We start from the raw sequence: 25741 nt of genomic DNA on the forward strand, positions 1-25741 counted from the left end.
TAGGAAGCCCCTATGGTGCCAGAACAGCAAAAAAACACACATGGCATACCATTTTGGAAACTAGACCCCTCAGGGAACGTAACAAGGGGTAAAGTGAACCTTAATACCCCACAGGTGTTTCACGACTTTTGCATATGTAAAAAAATTTTTATTTTTTTTACCTAAAATGCTTGGTTTTCCAAAAATTTTACATTTTTAAAAAGTGTAATAGCAGAAAATACCCCCCAAAATTTGAAACCCAATTTCTCCCGATTCAGAAAACACCCCATATGGGGGTGAAAATTGCTCTGCTGGCGCACTACAGGTCTCAGAAGAGAAGTAGTCACATTTGGCTTTTTGAAAGCAAATTTTGCTCTGGGGGCATGCCGCATTTAGGAAGCCCCTATGGTGCCAGAACAGCAAAAAAAAAAACACATGGCATACCATTTTGGAAACTAGACCCCTCGGGGAAAGTAACAAGGGGTAATGTGAATCTTAATACCCTACAGGTGTTTCACGACTTTTGCATATGTAAAAAAAAATTTTTATTTTTTACCTAATATGCTTGGTTTCCCAAAATTTTAACATTTTTAAAAAGGGTAATAGCAGGAAATACCCCCCAAAATTTGAAGCCCAATTTCTCCCGATTCAGAAAACACCCCATATGGGGGTGAAAAGTGCTCTGCTGGCGCACTACAGGTCTCAGAAGAGAAGGAGTCACATTTGGCTTTTTGAAAGCAAATTTTGCTCTGGGGGCATGCCACATTTAGGAAGCCCCTATGGTGCCAGAACAGCAAAAAAAAAACACATGGCATACCATTTTGGAAACTAGACCCCTCGGGGAACGTAACAAGGGATAATGTGAACCTTAATACCCTACAGGTGTTTCACGACTTTTGCATATGTGAACATTTTTTATTTTTTTTTACCTAAAATGCTTGGTTTCCCAAAATTTTTACATTTTTAAAAAGGGTAATAGCAGAAAACACCCCCCAAAATTTGAAGCCCAATTTCTCCCGATTCAGAAAACACCCCATATGGGGGTGAAAAGTGCTCTGCTGGCGCACTACAGGTCTCAGAAGAGAAGGAGTCACGTTTGGCTTTTTGAAAGCAAATTTTGCTCTGGGGGCATGCCGCATTTCAGAAGCCCCTATGGTGCCAGGACAGCAAAAAAAAAACACATGGCATACCATTTTGGAAACTAGACCCCTCGGGGAACGTAACAAGGGGTTGAGTGAACCTTTATACCCCACAGGTGTTTCATGACTTTTGTATATGTAAAAAAAAATTTATTTTTTTTACCTAAAATGCTTGTTTTCCCAAAAATTTTACATTTTTAAAAAGGGTAATAGCAGAAAATACCCCACAAAATTTGAAGCCCAATTTCTCCCGAGTACGGCGATACCCTATATGTGACCCTAAACTGTTGCCTTGAAATACGACAGGGCTCCAAAGTGAGAGCGCCATGCGCATTTGAGGCCTAAATTAGGGATTGCATAGGGGTGGACATAGGGGTATTCTACGCCAGTGATTCCCAAACAGGGTGCCTCCAGCTGTTGTAAAACTCCCAGCATGCCTGGACAGTCAGTGGCTATCTGGCAATACTGGGAGTAATTGTTTTGCAACAGCTGGAGGCTCCGTTCTGGAAACAGTGGCGTACCAGACGTTTTTCATTTTTATTGGGGAGGGGAGGGGGGCTGTGTATATGTAGTGTTTTTTACTTTTTATTTTATTGTGTGTTAGTGTAGTGTAGTGTTTTTAGGGTACAGTCACACGGGCGGGGGGTTCACAGTAGTTTCTCGCTGGCAGTTTGAGCTGCGGCAGAAAATTTGACGCAGCTCAAACTTGCAGCCGGATACTTACTGTAATCCTCCGCCCATGTGAGTGTACCCTGTACGTTCACATTGGGGAGGGGGGAACATCCAGCTGTTGCAAAACTACAACTCCCAGCATGTACGGTCTATCAGTGCATGCTGGGAGTTGTAGTTTTGCAACCGCTGGAGGCTCCGTTTTGGAAACAGTGACGTACCAGACGTTTTTCATTTTTATTGGGGAGGGGGGCTGTGTAGGGGTATGTGTATATGTAGTGTTTTTTACTTTTTATTATATTTTGTGTTAGTGTAGTGTAGTGTTTTTAGGGTACAGTCGCACGGGCGGGGGTTCACAGTCGTTTCTCGCTGGCAGTTTGAGCTGCGACAGAAAATTTGCCGCAGCTCAAACTTGCAGCCGGATACTTACTGTAATCCTCCGCCCATGTGAGTGTACCCTGTACGTTCACATTGGGGGGGGGGGGGGGGGGGGGAGGGGAGAAACATCCAGCTGTTGCAAAACTACAACTCCAAGCATGTACGGTCTATCAGTGCATGCTGGGAGTTGTAGTTTTGCAACAGCTGGAGACACACAGGTTGTGAAACACCGAGTTTGGTAACAAACTCAGTGTTTTGCAACCAGTGTGCCTTCAGCTGTTGCAAAAGCTACAACCCCCAGCATGTACGGACAGCGGAAGGGCATGCTGGGTCTTGTAGTTATGCAAAAGCCGGAGGCATACTACATTGGCTGGGGATGCTGGGGATTGTAGTTATGCAACAGCTGGAGACACACTGGTTTACTACTTAACTCAGTGTGCCTTCAGCTGTTGCAAAACTACAACTCTCAGCAGTCACCGACAGCCAACGGGCATGCTGGGAGTTGTAGTTATGCAACCACCAGATGCACCACTACAACTCCCAGCATGCACTTTAGCTGATTGTGCAAGCTGGGAGTTGTAGTTACACAACAGCTGAAGGTACACTTTTACATAGAAAGAATGTGCCTTCAGCTGTTGCAAAACTACAAGTCCCAGCATGCCCATAAGGGCATGCTGGGAGTTGTGGTGGTCTGCCTCCTGCTGTTGCATAACTACAGCTCCCAGCATGCCCTTGTTGCATGCTGGGAGCTGTTGCTAAGCAACAGCAGGAGGCTGTCACTCACCTCCTGCTGCTGCTGATCGCCGCACAGGTCAGTCCCGCCGCCGCCGCCGTCGTCGCTCCTGGGGCCCCGATCCCAACAGGGACGCCGGGGATCGGGGTCCCCAGCACCGGGGGTCGTCTTCCCGCACCCGCTCACGTCCTCCGGAAGAGGGGCGGAGCGGGTTGCGGGAGTGACACCCGCAGCAGGCGCCCTGATTGGTCGGCCGGTAATCCGGCCGACGAATCAGGGCGATCGTGAGGTGGCACCAGTGCCACCTCACCCCTGCTGGTAATGGCTGTTCGGGGCCGTCTCTGACGGCCCCGATCAGCCAGTAATTCCGGGTCATCGGGTCACTGGAGACCCGATTAACCCGGAATCGCCGCAGATCGCTGGACTGAATTGTCCAGCGATCTGCGGCAATCGCCGACATGGGGGGACATAATGACCCCCCTGGGCGATATGCCGGGATGCCTGCTGAATGATTTCAGCAGGCATCCGGCTCCGGCTCCCCTCCGGCTAGCGGTGGGGGCCGGAAATGCTCAGGGCGTATCCATACGCCCTCGGTCCTTAAGGACTTGGAAACGGGGGCGTATGGATACGCCCTATGTCCTTAAGGGGTTAAAGCGTACCTGTCATAGTGCAAAAAAGAAAAAGAAAAAAAGTGATATGTTACTCAGGACCCAATCCTGATCATGTGCATATCATTTTTATGTGTCTCGGACCTATAGATCCAGAGATATAAGCATTTATCTGCTGGTGAGTTACTTTTTCATTGTGCAGGCTGGAGGGGGCATGTCAGTCTGTCTCCCTCACAGGATCAAGCCTGGGCAGTCAGCCAATCAGTACTCTCTACTCTGTAACCCTTTCCTCTCTTGTTTTATGCTGTGTCATGTGTCAGAGGAAGATACTTGGAGCTTGCCTGCAGTAATCTGAAGATATTATGGTGAATTCATAACAGGATAAAATGTATAAATATAAGAATAGATCTTTATAAAATTAGTGCAAGGATTTTTTTAGATAAAAGTACAGCATTTTTATGAATACATGTTCTATCTGTTTTATCTTCTCCTAGTAAAGCTGGATGCTAATCAGCATAGCTGTCACTAAGTGTGTCATTCATCTTTCACAGACTCCTGAATGTCTGATCAACTTCTTTGTTATTCAGGAGTCTGAGAAAACTTTGACTATTTCAGCATGCTGGGAGTTGTAGTTTAGTAACAACTGAAGCTGCAATGTTTGTAAATAACTGTGTTAGAGCAGTGTTGCCTCCAGCTGTTGTAAAACGACAGCTCCCGGTGCAGTGCCGTAGATTGTGATTTGCCATAGATTGTGATGGAGTGACTCAGCAGTTTTCCCTGCTCGAGCGCTCTGCCTCCATCACATTCTATAGGCTGACACTCGCACACCACCCCCCAACCATTGGTTACTGGGGGGGGGGGGCGAGTGTCTGACATATTTAATACTCACAGATCGCAGCTCACGGCAATCTCACTTGGGCTATCACAGGAAGAGGATCAGAAAGCAGTTATTTGGCTGCATCCCAAAATTGGCTTGGTCATTAAGGGGTTAAAAGGGTCAGGCGGCCATTTCATCAGGTATTTGTGTGTTGGCCGTCTGTGGGGGTGATACCTGGCTCAATATATCTTGGAGACAAGTTTATGGCACAGAACAATATTACTGATTTCCTATCATGTGATTGCACTAACCTACCTCTCAAATTGGCGGTGAGTTATAAAAACTTGTGCAGATGAAAATATGATCAGTTGCCCATAGCAACCAAACAGATCTTATTTCATTGTTTACATGTATGAAAGAATCAACTAAAGAAGCCCTCTTACTATTTGCTATGGGCAATTGGTAACAATCTAACCTGCACAGGTTTTTGATGAATTCGCGCCTCCAGAGTGTTTACAACAGATATTGGGCTTCAGCATTCTTACTGTTTAATTTATAGTAATGAGTTTTTGTTTTTTATTGATGCATGTAAACAAAGAAATAAGATCTGTTTGGTTCCTAGGGACAACTGATTATATTCTCCCATCATGCACAGCTCCTGTGACGTGACATCATCATTGAGCAGTTAGACAGAAATCTTCAGAAGCTAATAACTATTGGAAGGATTAAGATTTTTTAATATAAGTAATTTACAAATCTGTTTAACTTTCCGGAGCCAGTTGATATATAAAAAAAAGTTTTTGCCTGGAATACCCCTTTAAGGCTAAGTTTCTACTTGTTTTTTTTTGGGGGGGGGAAACGCCAACTCTGCCGCATGGCGTTTTTTCGATAAAAAAACGCTGCGGCCAGATGTTAGCTGTAAATCAATGAGAAATCGCAAAATTCTTATTCCACTTGCCGTTTTTCACTTCAGTGTTTTTTTTTATCCTTTTGGCGTTTTTTCACTCTTTTTTTGGCATTTTTCAGCTCCTTGGCGGTTTTCCAAAATTGCAGCATGTTGACCCACTGGCGATTTTTTTTTTTTTTTTTTTTTTTTTTTTTTTTTGTCAAAATCGTGGCATTTTTCTCCCATAGAAGTCTATGGGAATGAAAAAACACCAAGAAAAACGATATCTGGGTTTTTATTCTTTTTTAAATCCTTTTTTTAATAAAATATCATAGGGTACCATTAAAAAAATGAAATAAAAAAGATACAGTAGTGAAGGAGAAAATTGTATCTAATGAAATTTTTCTTTTTTATTACAAAATTTTTATACATTTTTAAACAGGGATCAATTTATGTGGGCGGGCGGGGACCTAAAAATGTAGCCGACAATAATAAAAATGTAGTGTGTGTGAGTGTGTTTTTCACTTTTTTCATTTATTTTAAACAATTTTTTAGGTAGTACTACTACTCCCAGCATGGAACACACTGTTTCATGATGGAAGTAGTAGTACCTGTACTAATAGACAGATCACCAGTTGCGATCCTCCTGTATAATGTATAGATGCGGCCGGCCGCTCTTCTATGGTCCCCTGCACTGCCATATATATACAGATATTCATATTTCCCGCTGAGAGCTGTGATTGGCCAGATGGTTCCAGCCAATCACAATTCTCTGTGGGAAATAGGAATATGTGTATATATACGGCCATGCAGGGGACCATAGGAGAGCGGCCGCCCGCATCTATAGATTATACAGAAGGATCGCAGCGGGTGTCATGAGGTACATCCACTGTGATCTTTCCTTAACTGCAAGTACTACTACTCCCAACATGGAACACACTCTGCTCAATGCTGGGAGCTGTAGTACCTGCATTAATAGACAGATCGCATCAGGTGTCAGAAGATACACTCGCTGCGATCTGTCTATTAATGCAGATACTACAGCTCCCAGCATGGAGCAGAGTGTGCTCCATGTTGGGAGTAGTAGTGCCTGCAGGTAAGAACAGATCACAGCGGGTATCACCAGTGGCATAGCGTGGGTTGTCAGCACCCGGGGCAAGGCAAGTAATTTGCGCCCCCTAACCCGTGGATTTTAGCACTCAAGTCTCTTCCACTAGATTAGTTAAAGAAACTCTTACCCCCTAAGCACATGTATTGTTTGTTATGAAAATACTGATGTAATTGAAAATAAACTTGTATTTAGATGCATTTTACTTTAAACACTTTATTGAGTGCGAACATGCATTACACATTCTCCACATTTTCAGCAAGTCTATGAATGCAAATCTACAAATGTAGTAACCTAGCATGGGCCATGCTATTATTAGTGTTGCTCGCGAATATTCGCAATGCGAATTTTATTTGCGAATATCGCATATTCGCGAATATAGCACTATATATTCGTAATTACGAATATTCGTTTTTGTTTTTTTTTTTGTTTTTTTTTTTATACTTAATTTTTTTTTTTACAGTTCACATGACAGTGATCATCCCTTCCTGCTTTCAGCTTGTGTGGTGTAAAGAAGGCTCTAATACTACTGTGTGAGACCGGTGCATATGTTAATTTTCGCATATGTGAATTTTTGCTTGTGTTAATGTATATGCTAATTTACGCATATGTCAATTTTCGCATGTGCAAATTTATGCATATGCGAAAATAAATCGCGAATATTCGCGAATATATGACGAATATTCGTCCATATATTCGCGAATATTCGCGAATTCGAATATGGCCTATGCCGCTCAACACTAGCTATTATATGTCATCTCACAACCATCGTAAACGACAAAAATGATCAAGAACAAAAACTAAACATCAAAATGGAACCATACCCTGGAGATGATCCAAGGCACATGACTTTGGGTATTATAAGTAAGCGGCAAATGTCAGGGGGGCATTATATGTGCATTATATGGGCACATGACAGGGGGCCCCTGTCATGTGTCGCCACATATATTGCCCCCTGACATGTGCCCCCCACATATAATGCCCCCCTGTCATGTGCTTCCACATATAATGCCCCCCTGACATGTGACCCTGACTTATAATGTCCCCTGTCCTGTGCCTTTCACATATAATGCCCCATGTCCTGTACCCCTCACATATAATGCCCCCTGACATGTGACCCTCACATATAATGCCCCCTGAGGGTGCATTATATGTGAAGGGCACATGTCAGGGGGGTCATTATATGTGAGGGGCACAGGACATGAGGCATTATATATGAGGGGCACATGACAGGGGGGGGTCCTGTCATGTGCCCCCACATATAATGCCCCCCTGACATGTGCCCCTTATTCATCATTTGCCCCTCTCACTTATAATTTGCTCCCCCTCCCCTTTCTCACGCCCGTCACCTTTCTCTCATGCTGCGGCTGCTCCATTCCTGCAGTCAGTGAGAGCCGCGGGGACGTGATCTCCGGGCGCCGGCGCGATGATGTGATGTCATCACGCCGGCCCTCCGTGATTGGCTCTCACTGACTGCAGGAATGGAGCTGCCACGGCGTGTGATAGCAAGGTGACAGGCGTTAGAAAGGGGGTGGGGGGGTGCAATTGCCCCGTTGCCCCCCCCCCCCTGGATCCGCCACTGCCTTCACAGTGGGCGGCGGCTTGGATCGGATTCGCACAGCCAGCACTGCAGAGAGAGTGAGTGAGCCAGGCAGGGGCAGAGAGCTACGAGTGCGAGCGCGCCCCCCCAGATGTTGCGCCCAGTGCGGCCGCCCCCCCCTGCACCCCCCACGCTACGCCTCTGGGTATCACTACTGACACCCTATGTGATCGTCCTGTCTATTGCAGAGATGGAGCAGCTTTCTCCTGCACCCGCATCTCTGCTCTGTACTCCGGACGGCCACTCACTCATACATGTTTCCCTCAGAGAGCTGTGATTGGCTGCAACCATCCGGCCAATCACCATGAATGAGCGATGTTCAATTCACATCACTGGCCGGCGTATAGTGCAGAGATGCAAGCACTGTATAGAGCCGCTCTGCATCTCTGCTATATTATGGACGATCGAATTGTAATTAATTTTTTATAAAGTGTGTGTGTTTCACTTTTTTCCCAAATTTGTAAAATTTTTTTAGGTAGTACTACTACTCTCAGCATGGAACAGACTGTTCCATGATGGGAGTAGTAGTACCTGTACTATTAGACATATTGCCCCGGGTGTCAGTCCCCGGTCGCCCCCGGTCCCCACGCTAATGCCGGACATCGCTGATCGGGCTGATGTCCGGCATTAACTCTTTAGACTCGACGATCAAAGTTGATTGCCGCATCTAAAAGTGAAAGTAAAAGCATCCCGGCTGCTCAGTTGGGCCGATCGGGACCATTGCGATAAAATTTCGATGTCCCGATCAGCTAGGATGCAGCAGGAGGTCCCCTCACCAGTCTCCTGCGCGTCTGATCGTTGATTGATTGCTCCAAGCCTGAAATTTAGGCTTGAGCAATCAACCGCCGATAACACTGATCCCTGCCATTGAACGCAATGGCAGTGATCAGTGTATTGAATCAATGTACTGCATGTTATAGTCCCCTATGGGAGCTATAACATTGCAAAAAAAAAAGTAAAAAAAGAAAAAGTTAATAAAGATCATTTAACCCCTTCCCTAATAAAAGTTTAAATTACCCGCCCCTTTCCCATAAAAAAAACTGTGTAAATAAAAATAAACATATGTGGTATCGCTGCATGCATAAATGTCCGAACTATTGCTGTTAATTAAACCGCACAGTCAATGGCGCACACGCAAAAAAAAAAATCTAAAGTCCAAAATAGCGTATTTTTGGTCACTTTTTATACCATAAAAAAATGAATAAAAAGAGATAAAAAATTCAGATCAAAACAAAAGTGGTACCGATAAAAACTTCAGATCACAGCGCAAAAAATGAGCCCTAATACCACCCTGTACGTGGAAAAATAAAAAGTTATAGGGGTCAGTAACAGGACAATTTTAAACGTATACATTTTCTTGCATGTAGTTATGATTTTTTTCAGAAGTACGACAAAATCAAACCTATATAAGTAGGGTATTATTTTAACCGTAAGGACCGACAGAATAAAGAGGTGTAATTTTTACCGAAAAATGTACTGCGTAGAAACGGAAGCCCCCAAAAGCATTTTTTCTTCCATTTTGTCGCACAGTGATTATTTTTTCCGTTTCGCTGTAGATTTTTGGGTAAAATGACTGTCACTGCAAAGTAGAATTGGTGTCTCAAAAAATAAGCCATAATATGGATTTTTAGGTGCAAAATTTAAAGGGTTATGATTTTTAAAAGGTAAGGAAGAAAAAACGAAAGTGCAAAAACTGAAAAATGCCCCGTCCTTAAGGGATTAAAAAATAGTATTTAACGAAATTTATCTTTTTTAGAACAAAATTTTTATTCATTTTTAAACAGGGATCAATTTATGTGGACGGGCAGAGCACTAAAAATGTAGCTGACAATAATATAAATGTAGTGTGTGCGTGTTTTTTACATTTTTTTTTTACATTTTTAGGTAGTACTACTACTCACAGCATGGAACACACTGTTCCATGATGGGAGTAGTAGTACCTGTATTAATTGACAGATCGCCCCTTTGCGATCCTCCTGTATAATGTATAGATGTGGCCAGCCGCTCTTCTATGGTCCCCTGCACTGACATATTTATACACCTATTCATATTTCCCGCAGGGAGCTGTGATTGGCCAGATGGTTCCAGCAAATCACAACTCTCTGCAGGAAATATGAATAGGTGTATAAATATGTCAGTGCAGGGGACCATAGAAGAGCAGCCGCATCTATACATTATACAGGAGGATCACAGCAGGTGTCAGAAGTTACACTCGCTGTGATCTGTTTATTAATGGAGGTACCACAGCTCCCGGACACCTGCTGCGATCCTCCTGATGTGAATGTTGGGATCAGCTGTACCCAAGCTACAGAGGCGGGAGAACCGCTGATGCTGAGCAGTAGATATACATCGTATATCTACTGCCCAGCAAGAACTGTATACACATTGTATACAGTATACACATTGCTGGCTCACTTAACCCCTTGCTGAGCTGTGCGTTATGCGCAAGCACGGCAGGGAAAGAGTTAACTTACACTGCTGGACAGTGTAGGTTAACCCTTTGGGCGGTATACAGTAGGGATCGACCGATATCGTTTTTTTAGGGCCGATACCGATAATCGGTGCAGGTTAGGACCGATAGCCGATAACTTATACCGATATTCCGGTATAAGTTATCGGCTATTTAACCCCTGCGACACCGCTGCAGATCATTGATTTAAAGCGGGCGCTTTAAATCAATGATCTGCAGTGGCTTTTGCGGGGCCATAGGCCGCCGCCGCCACCGCCACCACCCGCTTCTCTCCCCTACCTGTCAGGGTGGTCCAGGCCATCCATCCATCGTTCATGTAGTGTCCGGGGGCGTTCCGGGTGGAGGGTGGTCCGGTCCGGGCTGTCCTTCTTCTCCGGCGGTCATCTTCTCCACTCCAGGCAGGCTCCGGCCTAGTACGCTGCATAGACGCCGCTGCGCAGTGACGCCCGTGCGCAGCGACGCACCTGACGTCACGGCGTAGCGGCGTCTATGCAGCGTACTAGGCCGGAGCCTGCCCGGAGTGGAGAAGAAGACCGTGGGAGAAGAAGGACAGCCCGGACCGGTTCACTCTTCACCCGGAACGCCCCCGGACACTACTGGAAGGGAGGATGGCCCGGACCACCCCATTACGGGTAAGTTTAATTTTTTTATTGACTCGGAGGGTGGGGGAGGGGCCCGACCGGTATAGCGGTATGGAAAAAAATCCATACCGGTATACCGCCTAGCATCACGGTGGGGGGTGTGACGCTGTGCGGCGGGTCGAGGGGGTGGCGGTCACGGTGCGGTGGGGGGGCGGGGCATTATCGGCTTATCGGCAAGATAATTGCCGATACCGATAATGCCCAAAATCGTTATTATCGGCCGATAATATCAGCCATACCGATAATCGGTCGATCCCTAGTATACAGTATATAAAGCTATCTATAGATAGCTGTATATAGCGTATACAGAAGATGAAGAAATCCCCTTCCTCCCTCCAGTCCCGAGAGAGTCTGTGTAGCTCCGCCCCTAGTGATGACATCATTAGGGGGGGGGGGCAGAGCTACAGACGGGAGCCAGACTAGTAAGTCTGAAGCTCTGTTCACATTGTCCGTTTTGTATAATGTAAACAGACCCTTCTGGCAGTGTCAACCGAGACAGGGAGACTCCAGCTGTTGCTAAACTACAACTCCCAGTATGCCCAGACAGCCGAAGGCTGGGAGTTGTAGTATTGCACCAATTGGAGGCTCTTTGTTTGGGAAGACATTGCATTATGGGTGCTCTCCCCAGCGGACAGTGCCAAAAATGTACTAACCAATTTTTTTTTTCTTCTCATTTCAGATCCGTGTATGCAGAGGATTATGGAGGATGGAAATTTTTTTTTATTTTAATAAAATGGTTAACGAGGGCTGTGGGGGAGTGCTTTTTAAAAGCAAATAATTTTTCCAATGTGTTATGTTTTTTTTTTTTATTGAATTTTCAGGCTTAGTAGTGGAAGCCGGTCTTATTGATGGAATCCATTACTAAGCCAGGGCTTAGCGTTAGCCCCCAAAACAGCTAGCGCTAACCCCCAATTATTACCCCTGTACCCACCACCACAGGGGTGCCGGGAAGAGCCGGTACCAACAGGCCCAGAGTGTCAAAAATGGCGCTCCTGGGCCTAGTCGGTAACAGGCTGGTGTTATTTAGGCTGAGGGGAGCCAGTATCAATGGTCCTCGCCCACCCTGGTAACGTCAGGCTGTTGCTATTTGGTTGGTATCTGGCTGAGAATGAAAATACGGGGATACCTATGCGTTTTAAAAAAAATAAATAAATAAAAAAAACACATAGGGTTCCCGTATTTTAAAGCCTCCAATTGGTGCAAAACTACAACTCCCGGCATGCCCAGACAGCCTTCGGCTGTCTGGGCATACTGGGAGTTGTAGTTTAGCAACAGCTGGAGGCTCCCTGTCTCGGTTGACACTGCCAGAGGGGTCTGTTTACATTATACAAAACGGACAATGTGAACAGAGCTTCAGACTTACTAGTCTGGCTCCCGTCTGTAGCTCTGCCCCCCCCTAATGATGTCATCACTGGGGGTGGAGCTACACAGACCCTCCCTGAGCATGTTGGGAGTTCTAGTTTAGCAAAAGTGAACAGAGCTTCAGACTTACTAGCCTGTCTCCCGTCTGTAGCTCCACCTCCTAATTACATCATTACTAGGGGCGGAGCTACAGGGACCCAGTGGGGACAGGGAGCGAGGAAGGTAAGTGGACCTTGTGTTCTGTATACACTATATACAGTTATCTATACATAGCTGTATATAGTGTATATCGCCCAAAGGGGCTATAGGAGCAGGGAGTCCTGTCAGTCTGGTGACAGGATTCCCGGCTCCTGTATAGTATACACGGTACACTATGCACCCCTGTATACTATACGGCCGGGGGAGGTGAGTAGAGATGCTATACATCACTCCTCATCTCTTTACACTCAGCATCCGACCCACAGAGTGGTACCTAAAGACAGTGAGAAAACTGGCTATTTCCACACACCAGGAAAAACGCCAGGAATTTTTGCTGGTGGAAAAAAAGCCTCAGTGGAATTCACGCCCCTTCCCATAGACTTTCGTTGAGGGGGCGGGCGAGACGTCACGAGGGGGCGGGTGAGACATCGCGAGGGGCCGGGCATGACGTCAAGCCCGCACACAGCATTCGGAGTAATGAACTTCCGGACGCTGTGAGCGGAGCTCCGAAAATCAGGGCAGCGCCCAACCCCTTTAATGCGAAGTTTATGCACTTCCCAACAGTTCATGATTTAACAACATGTTATGCAGTATTTGTGACCTGTCAGGGCTGCTCCCTTTAGTGCTTAGTAAAAGGGACTTCTGAATCTCATTGAAGGTGAAAGAGTGCATCCACATTTTTTTGGGATGAATAAGATTGACGTTTATGGTGGGGGAAATCTGAAAGACAACTGCTACCACATACAGGCCATGTGCCATTCATTGCTATGAGCCATTCAAACTCCACTGTTGACTCCGTTCTGCTCATTCATGCCCAGTATACACTTTGTTTACAGGCAGAAAACCAAGGTATACTACAGTTTTCTGATGACAATAAAACCAAAGAAATTGAAAAAATGATCCTAGTGTAATTGCGGAGTGTAGACCTGAATAATGAAGGGGGAAAGGCCATGATATGCCAATGTGCTTTTTTTATTTTATTTTTATTTTTAATAGCTTTCAAACACCATGGGGGAAATTTTTGTGCGACTTTTGGCTGTAGGCAGAAAGCTACAAAAGAGCTTACAAAAGTGAATTTCATTTTTCACTTTGCAGTAGTCAGGGATTAATCAAGTGCGAAAGTTGCACAAAAAGTCACAACCCCTCCAAAACAGCATAAATGTAAGCCAGCCCAGACCTGGCTTGCAAAAATTTTTTTATATTTCCCGCTGGCAGCCGAGATCACATCCAGCCAATATGATATTACAACCCTACAATGGAGCCCAGGCTGGCTCCTTCATATTTTCTCCCCGCTACCCTCGCTTCTAATGATGAAGGCTTTACATCCCCCTTGTCTCCCACCCGCCCACGCTGTACATATCCCATCTGTCTGCTACCTGTTGCAAGACTACAACTCCCAGCATGCCCATACAGTGAGGGCATGCTGGGAGATGTAGTCTTGTAGCAGGCAGGAAATGTGCAGCGTGGGCGGGTAGGAAGGAGACAAGCGGGGGGGGGGGGGGGGTAGGGGCATGTAGAGCAGTGTCCCCATCATTAGAAGTGAGGGTAGCAGGGAGAAAATATGACGGAGTCGGGGCGGCTGCAGAGTGATGCCAACCCGGGCTCCTTTTAATATACCACAGCGCTGCAGAGTTTTTCTATCCCCTACCGTAATTTCACATTTCCCGCAGGGTCATGTGATTGGCCGGGTCCGAACAGCCTATCACGGGACCCGGTGGGAACTTTGATATTACAGTAGGGGATTAAAACACTTTGCGGCAGTGTGGGATGACCATAGCTCATCCTCTTTCTCCCCGGCTTTTCACCCCCTTTCTCCACGGCTCTTTTTTAAATGCGTGTCTTCTAGGACTGCGGTGCCTGTAAAGCATTGAAAGCATGCCGAGTGACTATCCCTGCCAGCTCCTCTTCTGTGTGGTGTAAGGGACGTCATTCCCTGCAGCCACAGTGAGTGAAAGGGGTCGTAGCGCCGGTGACATCCCTTACGCCGCGCAGAAGAGGAGCCGGCAGGGATCGTCACTCGGCATGCTTTCAATGCTTTACAGGCACCGGAGCGTGGCCAAGTGAGGTAAAATAAAATATATTTTAAAAAGCCAGGGAGAAAGGGGGCTGTATTGTGCTCCTCTATGCCTCTGATACCATATGGTGGTACATGGAGTGTATCTGGAGCAGTAAAGGGCGACCCAAATTCAATAAACTCTCACCACACATAAAATGGATTGTATTCAATATATTAGATAATCTTCACAAAGAATAACACTTTTATGGTTGTTTTATTTAGAAATATAGGGATCTTTAAAGGGAAATTACGTAGTAAACTGCGGACACTGTTAGATAACTGTTAGGACAAAGAGACACGGGGTACCTTTCATATATATGTCTGTGCTTCCATAATGTAAAAAAATGCTTTTATTTTCTGGTGCATAGTATCCCAAAAGAGGTATTCCCAAGCCCCTTAAGTACTGTGGACTGGAATGCCTCCTTGCTTTCCCTCCCATCTGTGATTGATAGGCAGCTGGAAACCAAGCCCTGTTTCCAAATCTTGTTCCTGCACTGTCCATACAAATTATAAACTACTAAAGGGAGATCTATACAGTACCATTGGATGGTCATAATAAAATAGGTGAAACAATTACCTCAATTACCAATGGTGACAAAAAAATGAAATGTAACTTTTGTTTGTTGTGAATATAAAATTTTTTGAAAAACTGAAACAAATAGAGTTTAACCCCTTAACGACACGATCAATACAGATCACGGCATCTGCGGCAGTGCGGCTACAGTTTCAGCTGATCTGATTGCCCGGCTGATCGGGGATCAGACCAGCTAACATGGCGGACGGAGGTCCCCTCACCTGCCTCCTCCGCCATCTTCTGCACTAATCTGCCTTCCAGCAGACCAGAGCAGAAGATCGTCAATAATACTGATCAGTGCTATGCCCTATGCATAGCACTGAAAATTATTAGCAATCAAGTGATTGCTATAAAAATTTAAAAATAAAAAGTAAACAAATTTGAAAAATCCCCTCCCCCAATAAAAATGTAAATTGTCCCTTTTTCGCCATTTTACCCCCAAAAAGTGTAAAAAAAAAAAAAAGAATGAATAAACATATTTGGTATTACAGCGTACTTAAATGTCAGAACTATTAAGCTATAATGTTAATGATACCATACGGTTAATGGCGTGAATGTAAAAAAAAACATTCCCAAAAATTCAAAAATATTTATTAAAAAATTATTAAAACTTTTATATACACAAATATGGTATCAATAAAAAGTACAGATCATGGCGCAAAAAATGAGCCCTCATACCGCTGCTAAGACGAAAAATTGAAAAAGTTATAGGTCATCAAAATAGAAGGAATTTAAACGTACTAATTTGGTTAATAAGTTTGAGATTTTTTTAAAGCGGTACAATAATAGAAAATTATGTAATCATGGGTATCATTTTAATCGTATTGACCCGCAGAATAAAGAAAACATGTAACTTTTACCGTAAATTGTACGGCGTGAAAACAAAACCTTCAAAAATTAGCAAAATTGTGGTTTTCTTTTTAATTTCCCCACACAAATAGTATTATTTTGGTTGCGCCATACATTTTATGGTAAAGTGAGTGATGGCATTACAATGGACAACTTGTCGCGAAAAAAAACAAGCCCTCATACTAGTCTGTGGATGAAAATATAAAAGAGTTATGATTTTTAGAAGGGGGATAAAACGAAAACGCTAAAATAAAATTGGCCTGGTCCTTAAAGTCAAAATGGATTTGGCCCTTAATATGTGTCTCCTAATGTCTTCTTCCTAAGAGTACCGAATTATCTGTAGAGACTTTATTAATGAGACAACCAGATTCAGCTGTGTCACTGGATCAGCAATATGTTTACTCTTATACCAGTAGATAGTAACAGTGATTGACACAAGTTCTGTACACAGACATCAAATTTACATTGTCAGTGCGATACAGTTTACATCTGTCCCACTGGGATAAAAAAAAAAAGGAAAAAAGCCCCCAAACTTTTTACAACTATTTATTCATTTTAGTTTTTCATAAATTTCAATAATCACAATAAAAGTTATGTTTTTCCCCATTGGTAATTGAGGTCATTATTTTAACTGTTGTCCATACAAATTATGCAAAGGTGTAAGATATGGAAACAGGGCTCGGCTTCTAGCTGACTGTCAATAAGGGATGGAGGGGAGGGGAGGCATTCCAGGCACTTCAGAGACTTGGGAATGCCTCTTCGACTTTTCCACCTGAGAATAAAAGTACAGTGGTCCCTCAACATACGGTGGTAATCCGTTCCAAATGGACCATCATTTGTTGAAACCATCGTATGTTGAGGGATCCGTGCAATGTAAAGTATAGGACAGTGGTCTACAACCTGCGGACCTCCAGATGGTGCAAAACTACAACACCCAGCATGCCCGGACAGCCAACGGCTGTCCGGGCATGCTGGGAGTTGTAGTTTTGCAACATCTGGAGGTCCGCAGGTTGAAGACCACTGGTAATGGATGTTATACTCCCCGCCGCTCCGGACCGTCACCGCTCGTCACCGCTGCCCTGGATGTCGCCCTCCATCGCTGTCACCGTGTCCCCGGGGTGTCCTTGACGCTCCGGCAAGGCCTCTGCTTCCCCGGCATCCTCGCTCTCTGTCGCGCCATTACGTTGCTACGCACGCTGCTCCTATTGGATGACGGGACGGAGTGCGCAGAAACGTGATGACGATGATGGAGAGCGCCGATGATGCAGGGGATCCCGAAGAGGATGCGCCAGAGCCCCGAGGACAGGTAAGTGATCGTCAGCGGACCACACGGGGCACCGTAAACTGCTATGCGGTGGCAGCTGAAGCAGTCTGCGCTGCCGGATAGCCGTTGATGCTGCCTTCAACATGCAATGGCCTCTGAGAGGCCATCGTATCTTGAAATGATCATATGTCGGGGCCATCGTACGTTGGGGGTCACTGTATCTTTCTACATTATGAGAGCACACACAGCTATATGAAAGTTACCATGTGTCTCCTTGATTAGAATCTTACAGCATTAGATGATGCGTTCTGTATGGACCCCTGCTAAGCAGTCAAAGTCACCCAGCATTGAGAAATCAAATTATAGAACAACATAAATCCTAAATGTGCTCAGGGTGTGCTAAAATATAACCTTTAATGATTAAATCTAAAAGTCACCAAAATTATAGTGTGCCTTTGCACCCCAAAATTCGAACTAATGATTAGTGTTGCTCGCGAATATTCGCAATTCGAATATTATTCGCGAATATCGCATATTCGCGAATTTGCGAATTTCGCGAATATAGCGCTATATATTCGTAATTACGAATATTCGTTTTTTTTTTTTTTTTTTCTTCACAGTACACATCACAGTGATCATCCCTCTCTGCTTCCAGCTTGTGTGGTGTAAAGAAGGCTGTAATACTACTGTGTGAGACTGCCGTGCGGAAATTCGCATATGCGAAAATTAGCATATGCTAATCTTCGCATATGCGAATTTCCGCGTATGCTAATTTTGTATGTGCAAATTTTCACATAAGTTAATTTTCGCGTATGCGAAGTTTCGCATATGCGAAAATAAAACGAGGATATAACGAATATGCGAATATTCGCGAAAATATGACGAATATTCGTCCATATATTCGCGAATATTCGCGAATTCGAATATGGCCTATGCCGCTCAACACTACTAATGATTCAAATTGCGGTATAGGTACTAGTTCATTAGATAGTCGGGTAGTGATATATCCCAACTATCACAGGTACTAGTCTTTACAATTGTCAGCACCGGCCCATTGCCCCAGCAGGGACAAATTATGGGTCAGTAAACAAATGATTACAACCACCAACGCGTTTCTGCCTCACTGTATAGCCAGGCGTCATCAGGGGGGTTATTTGCATTTATGATAATTTATACCACAAATAGATAAACAGCCCTTCATGGGCATAAGTTTAAAATAATTAATTAGCTACGACCTGTTGAGAAAAGCATGGTAACACTTCATAGATAGTAATTTGGCATAAGGGAATTTAATTCCCCAACCTGTAGAGGAAAAATATGCACAAATGACAAATACTAATGTGTTGTAACCAGTTCTCTATTTTTCAGGAGTGCCGTCATTGGACGGTTCTGTAGCGTGGACAGCGGGCGATGCACCGACCTGCATGTAGCGCAGGGAGCCGCTAGCTACGGCTCTTACCGCCTAGTATGGCGAGGTGCCGGCGTCTGATCGTCAGACTTTGGGGTGCACAGGCACACTATAATTTTGGTGACTTTTAGATTTAATCATTAAAGGTTATATTTTAGCACACCCTGAGCACATTTATGATTTATATTGTTCTATAATTTCATGTGTCTCCTTGCCCTAACAGCGTCAATAGTTTGGAACATGAATTGTAGTTAATAGATTCCCTTTAACATTTATGCCAAATGTTCTGCATTTTCCCACTTATAAGACATTACATAAAACTTTCATATAAATTTAGCTGAAGATTTCAAGTATAAATCGTCTTTAGTTCTGTGTTCAGCTACATGTTGCATTTAACCGTTCTGTTTTTTCTCAGCAGTAAGTTTGGACTCAGGATTGCCCTCAGTATGCAACGTCTGGTGTTTTTTAAGATGACTGTGTCCAGAGAAGGTCTCTCCACAGTCACTACACACACATAGGATTTCCCGCGTGTGAATTTTTTGATGTATAATAAGGTAGGATTTGCGAGTGTACCTCTTCCCGCACTCATTACATGCAAATGGCCTCTCTCCTGTGTGTATTCTTTTGTGTAACACCAGCTGCAGCTTTCGAGTGAATCCTTTCCCACATTCAATACACACAAAAGGCTTATCTGCTAAGTGGGTTTTTTGATGACTGGCGAACGTCAGCCGGTTACTCAAGCTTTTTCCACATTGGTTACAGATATAGATTGTGTTTTCGGTATGAAGTTTATGGTGGGCTACAAGGTTTGAGTTGCTACTGAAGCTTTTCCCACACTGGGTGCATGCATATGGCTTTTCTCCAGTGTGAATCCTCTGATGAATGACAAAGTGGGACCTATCACTGAAACATTTGCCACACTCTGGGCAGGAGTAGGGCTTGTGTCCAGTGTGGATCCTTTTGTGTAATACAAGATGTGAGCTCTGGATAAAATTCTTTCCACAATCTAAACATGCATATGGCCTTTCACCAGTATGGATCCTTTGGTGAGTAGCTAAAGTAGAACTCCGAGTAAAGCTTTTGCCACATTCCGTACATACATAGGGTTTCTCTCCTGTGTGAGTTCTCTGGTGTGTTGCAAGAGTTGAACTATGGGTAAAACTCTTTCCACAGTCCAGACACACATATTGCCTATGTCCTGACCAAGTTCTGCACATTCTTTGACCTGGTTTCTTAGTATTGCATTTATACTTAGCGGGAAGAACATCAGCAACTAAGTATTTATCAATGTCTATATTTGTGCTGCTGTTATGAGGTGTCCCATATCTTTCTCCTGGTGGGGACATCTTGGCATTACACATCCCATCTTGGCTGTGGCTTTTTAATAAATCTAAAGCAGAGTTTTCCCATTCATGAGATTGAAAACATGTAGTAAACAAATTCTTGTCAGGATCAGCCTGGCATGTATGCTCCTCCATACTTCCGAATGACTTGAAATGTCCATGGAATATCAGGTCCTAAGGTTTGCTTGACCTAACAAAGATGGTTGAAAATTAGGTTACTCATTGCTTTACAAAAAAAATATATTAGTTTAAACCTTTTACATGAAATGTTTATTGGATATGGACATATGTTGCATCGGTACTACACATATGTACTGTTAACCCGTAGTATACCCAGTGCACTGCTGTATCCCTCCATTCATTGTGTGCCTCAGACCGTGTTGTCCCTCCTGAAGGGGCACTTATCATGTGCCTCAGACTATATTCTCTCTTTTTGATAAACCCTGGAGCAGTGTTTTTCAACTAGGGTGTCTCCAGCCTTGGCTGTCTGGGCATTGCAACAGCCGGAGGGATCCTAGTTGGAAAAGTCTACCCTAAAGACTTAATCACCCCTAACTACTTGAATAAAAGCATCATACAGATTTTCATGGCAAAACATTTTGGCAGTCAAAATGCAACCAGCACCTGCCAATCCTTTGACTGAACACTGTGGATGCCTACGCTAGAACGCTGTCCCACATTTCAGTTGCATTGCTTGTACCACCCATTAGCAATGTGCCCTGCCACGTAGCTTGGTGGTCATGGAAACTTTTCTTGGGCTATTGGGGGTACAATGTTGTAACCCAAAGCCCAACAATTTACAGACCTATTTAATCCCTAAATGCACCCCATGCTCTTACCAATCCACCAGTATACTTCTGCTATTTTTCCCTCAAGAAGTCTCACCCTATCTCAGTATCAGAGGCCATGAAGCTAACACCATCTTACCAACCTACTAGTATTACCAGCCTTGAACAGGAATGTGGCATTCTTGAAAAACCAGAAAGTAATCTGAACAATCTTATCTGTATAAATACTATGAATAGCACAAATGCAATGCACATTAATACAAAGATTGTTATGGCCGTAAGGAGTTAAGGCATGGGTGGATGCAACTATGAGCTTCTATTCTGGGTAATATGCATTAGCCCGTAACACCCATCTAATCTGTAACACTGCTTTCAGTAATAGCGAGCCATATTGTAAAATAAGGAAACATGTTGAGGATTAAAGGGGTACTCCCGTGGATAACTTTTTTTTTTTTTTTTTTTTTTTTTAAATCAACTGGTGCCAGAAAGTTAAACAGATTTGTAAATCACTTCTATTAAAATCTTAATCCTTCCGGTACATTTTAGGAGCTGTATAATAAAGAGAAATCCAAAAAAGAAATGCATTTTCTCTGATGTCATGACCACAGTGCTCTCTGCTGACCTCTGCTGTCCATTTTAGGAACAGCAGAGGTCAGCAGAGAGCACTGTGGTTATTACATCAGAGGAAATGCATTTCTTTTTTTGGATTTCTCTTTAGTATACAGCCCCTAAAAAGTACTGGAAGGATTAAGATTTTTAATAGAAGTGATTTACAAATCTGTTTAACTTTCACGCACCAGTTGATTAAAAAAAAAAGGTTTCCACGGGAGTACCCCTTTAAGGATGTTATTTTGGGGATTTTTTTTATGGTTGTTCATTTCATGATCACCTCAAGCTAACCTCCGTTAATATTTTATCGTATTTGCACTGCAGATACTATACTTAGTTCACTCACCAAGGAACCTGTGAATTTGAACAATGCCAGTTAAAGGGTTATCCCAAGATGCAAAATTGTTAGAGGATAACTAGCTGATTTGTGAGGGTCTGACCCCTTGGACCCCCCAAATGATCCCCAACAATTCCAACAATTCAGTGGCAGTGTGCATGTGTGCCCAGTGTGTTATTCATTCTCTATGGGACTGCTGAGCGCTTAAAGGGGTAGCACACCGATCATGGCCCACTCAACAGCCCTTAGAGCAATACCAGCGGAACTGAGGTCACCCCTGCCAAACCCTTTGCTCACCAGAAGCCACTACTACTCCCTAAATAATGTGTGCACATCCACCTTATTAAGCCTGTCGTAAGAACTGATGAAAACATGTCCCCTTCCCCACTAGACAACGTACACACCCACTATTACATAACCCCCCCTACGCCATTTCAACATTAAAGGGGCAAAACCTGATATCCGTAGGAACAAGTTTGGAGCATAAAATAATCCAACAGCCTTACGAAAAGGACATTACAGAAGTACGTTGGGTCTGTAGAACTAACCAGTCCTACTGAAAGGAAACTGATACTGAAAAGAAACTGATTCTGAAAAACGTGACAGGCATGACAGATATACAATTGCCTATGTGTTGTAATACTATTGCTCTGAAGAATGTGTCAGAAACAATAGCTAAGCAGTGTATCCCACCTGAAAACCTAACAGGCATAACAGGTATACACCGCCTATGTATTGTGATACTATTGCTTCTAAAATGTGTCAAAAACAATAACTGAGCAGTGTATCTCACCTGAAAACTCGACTGGCATAACAGGTACATTGCATAGTGAAAGTATTCGGCCCCCTTGAACTTTTTGACCTTTTTCCACATTTCAGGCTTCAAACACAAAGATATAAAACTGTAATTTTTTGTGAAGAGTCAACAACAAGTGGGACACAATCATGAAGTGGGATGAAATGTATTGGATATTTCAAACTTTTTTAACAAATAAAAAAACTGAAAAATTGGGCGAGCAAAATTATTCAGCCCCTTTACTTTCAGTGCAGCAAACTCTCTCCAGAAGTTCAGTGAGGATCTCTGAATGATCCAATGTTGACCTAAATGACTAATGATGATAAATAGAATCCACCTGTGTGTAATCAAGTCTCCGTATAAATGCACCTGCACTGTGATAGTCTCAGAGGTCCGTTTAAAGTGCAGAGAGCATCATGAAGAACAAGGAACACACTAGGCAGGTCCGAGATACTGTTGTGGAGAAGTTTACAGCTGGATTTGGATACAAAAAGATTTCCCAAGCTTTAAACATCCCAAGGAGCACTGTGCAAACGATAATATTGAAATGGAAGGAGTATCAGACCACTGCAAATCTACGAAGACCTGGCTGTCCCTCTAAACTTTCAGCTCATACAAGGAGAAGACTGATCAGAAATGCAGCCAAGAGGCCCAGGATCACTCTGGATGAACTGCAGAGATCTACAGCTGAGGTGGGAAACTCTGTCCATAGGACAACAGTCGTATACTGCACAAATCTGGCCTTTATGGAAGAGTGGCAAGAAGAAAGCCATTTCTTAAAGATATCCATAAAAAGTGTTGTTTAAAGTTTGCCACAAGCCACCTGGGAGACACCCCAAACATGTGGAAGAAGGTGCTCTGGTCAGATGAAACTAAAATCAAACTTTTTGGCAACAATTCAAAACGTTATGTTTGGCGTAAAAGCAACACAGCTCATCACCCTGAACACACCATCCCGACTGTCAAACATGGTGGTGGCAGCATCATGGTTTGGGCCTGCTTTTCTTCAGCAGGGACAGGGAAGATGGTTAAAATTGATGGGAAGATGGATGGAGCCAAATACAGGACCATTCTGCAAAAGACCTGAGACTGGGACGGAGATTTGTCTTCCAATAAGATCCAAAACATAAAGCAAAATCTACAATGGAATGGTTCACAAATCAACATATCCAGGTGTTAGAATGGCCAAGTCAAAGTCCAGACCTGAATCCAATCGAGAATCTGTGGAAAGAACTGAAAACTGTTGTTCACAAATGCTCTCCATCCAACCTCACTGAGCTCGAGCTGTTTTGCAAGGAGGAATGGGCAAATATTTCAGTCTCTCAATGTGCAAAACTCATAGAGACATACCCCAAGCGACTGTAATCGCAGCAAAAGGTGGCGCTACAAATTATTAACTTAAGGGGGCTGAATAATTTTGCACGCCCAATTTTTCAGTTTTTTATTTGTTAAAAAAGTTTAAAATATCCAATAAATTTAGTTCCACTTCATGATTGTGTCCCACAATTCTTCACAAAAAATTACAGTTTTATTTCTCTATGTTTGAAGCCTGAAATGTGGCAAAAGGTCAAAAAGTTCACTATGCACTGTATTGTATTGAGTGATGTAATTTTCGTTTGACCTGTTACCTCACTTCCCTTTTTTCCCTATTTAATGTGCCTATTGTTTGTCATTTGATCATGTCTGAAGAAAGGGTCAGATCGATCCTGAAACGCGTTACATGAAATATAATGCTATGTTTTTGTTCATTACTGTACAATCATTTTGTGGCAGCGCTCCGCTTCAACCCTTACATACAGTAACTTTGAAACTTACCTGTTAGTCCCAAAACAATAACTCAGCAGTGTATCCCACCTGAAACCGTGACATGCATGACAGGTATATAACCGCCTATGTGTTGTGATACTATTGCTCTGAAATGTGTAACAATAGCTGAGCAGTATATCCCACCTGAAAAACATGACAGGCATAACAGGTATCCAACTGCCTACGTGTCGCGCTACCATTGCTCTGAAACCGAGTCAGAAACAATAATTCGAGCACCCTCTGCATGAGTTGCAGGTAAGACAGGTACGCCATGGTGGACATAAGGATGTCCCGCAAGTATATTACCCGAGGGAAAGAACAGTAACACTGAATGAACAACCCTCCCAAGATAGACCTGAATACCAGGAACAGTGAGCTAACAATGGCTAAACATACATGAGACAAACAGCAAAGCTATGCAACTGCTTAAAGCACGACAACCTTAAAGCAGAAAAACAACTTACCATAAATGACCTGAGACCACGAGAACAAACACTGTGTATGAGTAATCTGGTATCTGCTATGGTGATGTGCAGATGGTATAAAACATTATTGATGTGTGTCCATGTGTGTGGTAGTGAAGTCTGCGTAGGCTAAAAGATAGAAGGGACACCTAATGTCAATACTATACTATATATTGTTACGATTCGGCAGGCTGGATGTGGATCCTCTGTGTCAGCGAGGGATTGGCGTGGACCGTGACGGTGGACCGGTTCTAAATTGCTACTGGTATTCACCAGAGCCCGCCGCAAAGCAGGATGGTCTTGCTGCGGCGGTAGCAACCAGGCTGTATCCACCGGCAACGGCTCAACCTCCCTGACTGCTGAGAAGGCGTGGGACAGAAGGACTAGACAGAGGCAAGGTCAGACGTAGCAGAAGGTCGGGGCAGGCGGCAAGGTTCGTAGTCAAATAGGAATAGCAGAAGGTCTGGAACACAGGCTTTGGACAACACTAAACGCTTTCACTGGCACAAGGCAACAAGATCCGGCAAGGAAGTGCAGGGGAAGTGAGGTAATATGGACAGGGAGCAGGTGGAAGCTAATTAGGCTGATTGGGCCAGGCACCAATCATTGGTGCACTGGCCCTTTAAATCTTAGAGAGCTGGCGCGCGCACGCCCTAAGGAGCGGAGCCGCGCGCGCCAGGACATGACAGCCGGGGGCCGGGACAGGTGAGTGACTTGGGATGCGACTCGCGAGCGGGCGCGTCCCGCTATGCGAATCGCATCCCCGCCGGCAGTGTCGGTGCAGCGCTCCTGGTCAGTGGGTCTGACCGGGGTGCTGCAGAGAGAGAGACGCCGCGAGCGCTCCGGGGAGGAGCAGGGA

At 44.1% G+C, this 25741-nt stretch overlaps 1 protein-coding gene across 2 annotated transcripts in view; it reads right to left on the reverse strand.

Annotated features, from left to right (window-relative positions):
- The window catches only part of CLCN5 (chloride voltage-gated channel 5), a 96187-nt gene that overhangs the window by 62246 nt on the left and 8200 nt on the right, over positions 1-25741 (reverse strand). The window contains exon 2 of one of the 2 annotated variants that reach the window (XM_056538272.1): positions 19840-20272. In XM_056538272.1, the coding sequence (XP_056394247.1) occupies positions 19840-20217 (378 nt within the window). In that variant the 5' untranslated portion in view covers positions 20218-20272. Of the gene's footprint in view, positions 1-19839; positions 20273-25741 lie in introns of those variants that run through there. The other variant, XM_056538273.1, reaches the window with a different exon arrangement.

This window comes from Hyla sarda, chromosome 9 (assembly GCF_029499605.1).
Source record: "Hyla sarda isolate aHylSar1 chromosome 9, aHylSar1.hap1, whole genome shotgun sequence".
Taxonomy (NCBI): domain Eukaryota; kingdom Metazoa; phylum Chordata; class Amphibia; order Anura; family Hylidae; genus Hyla; species Hyla sarda.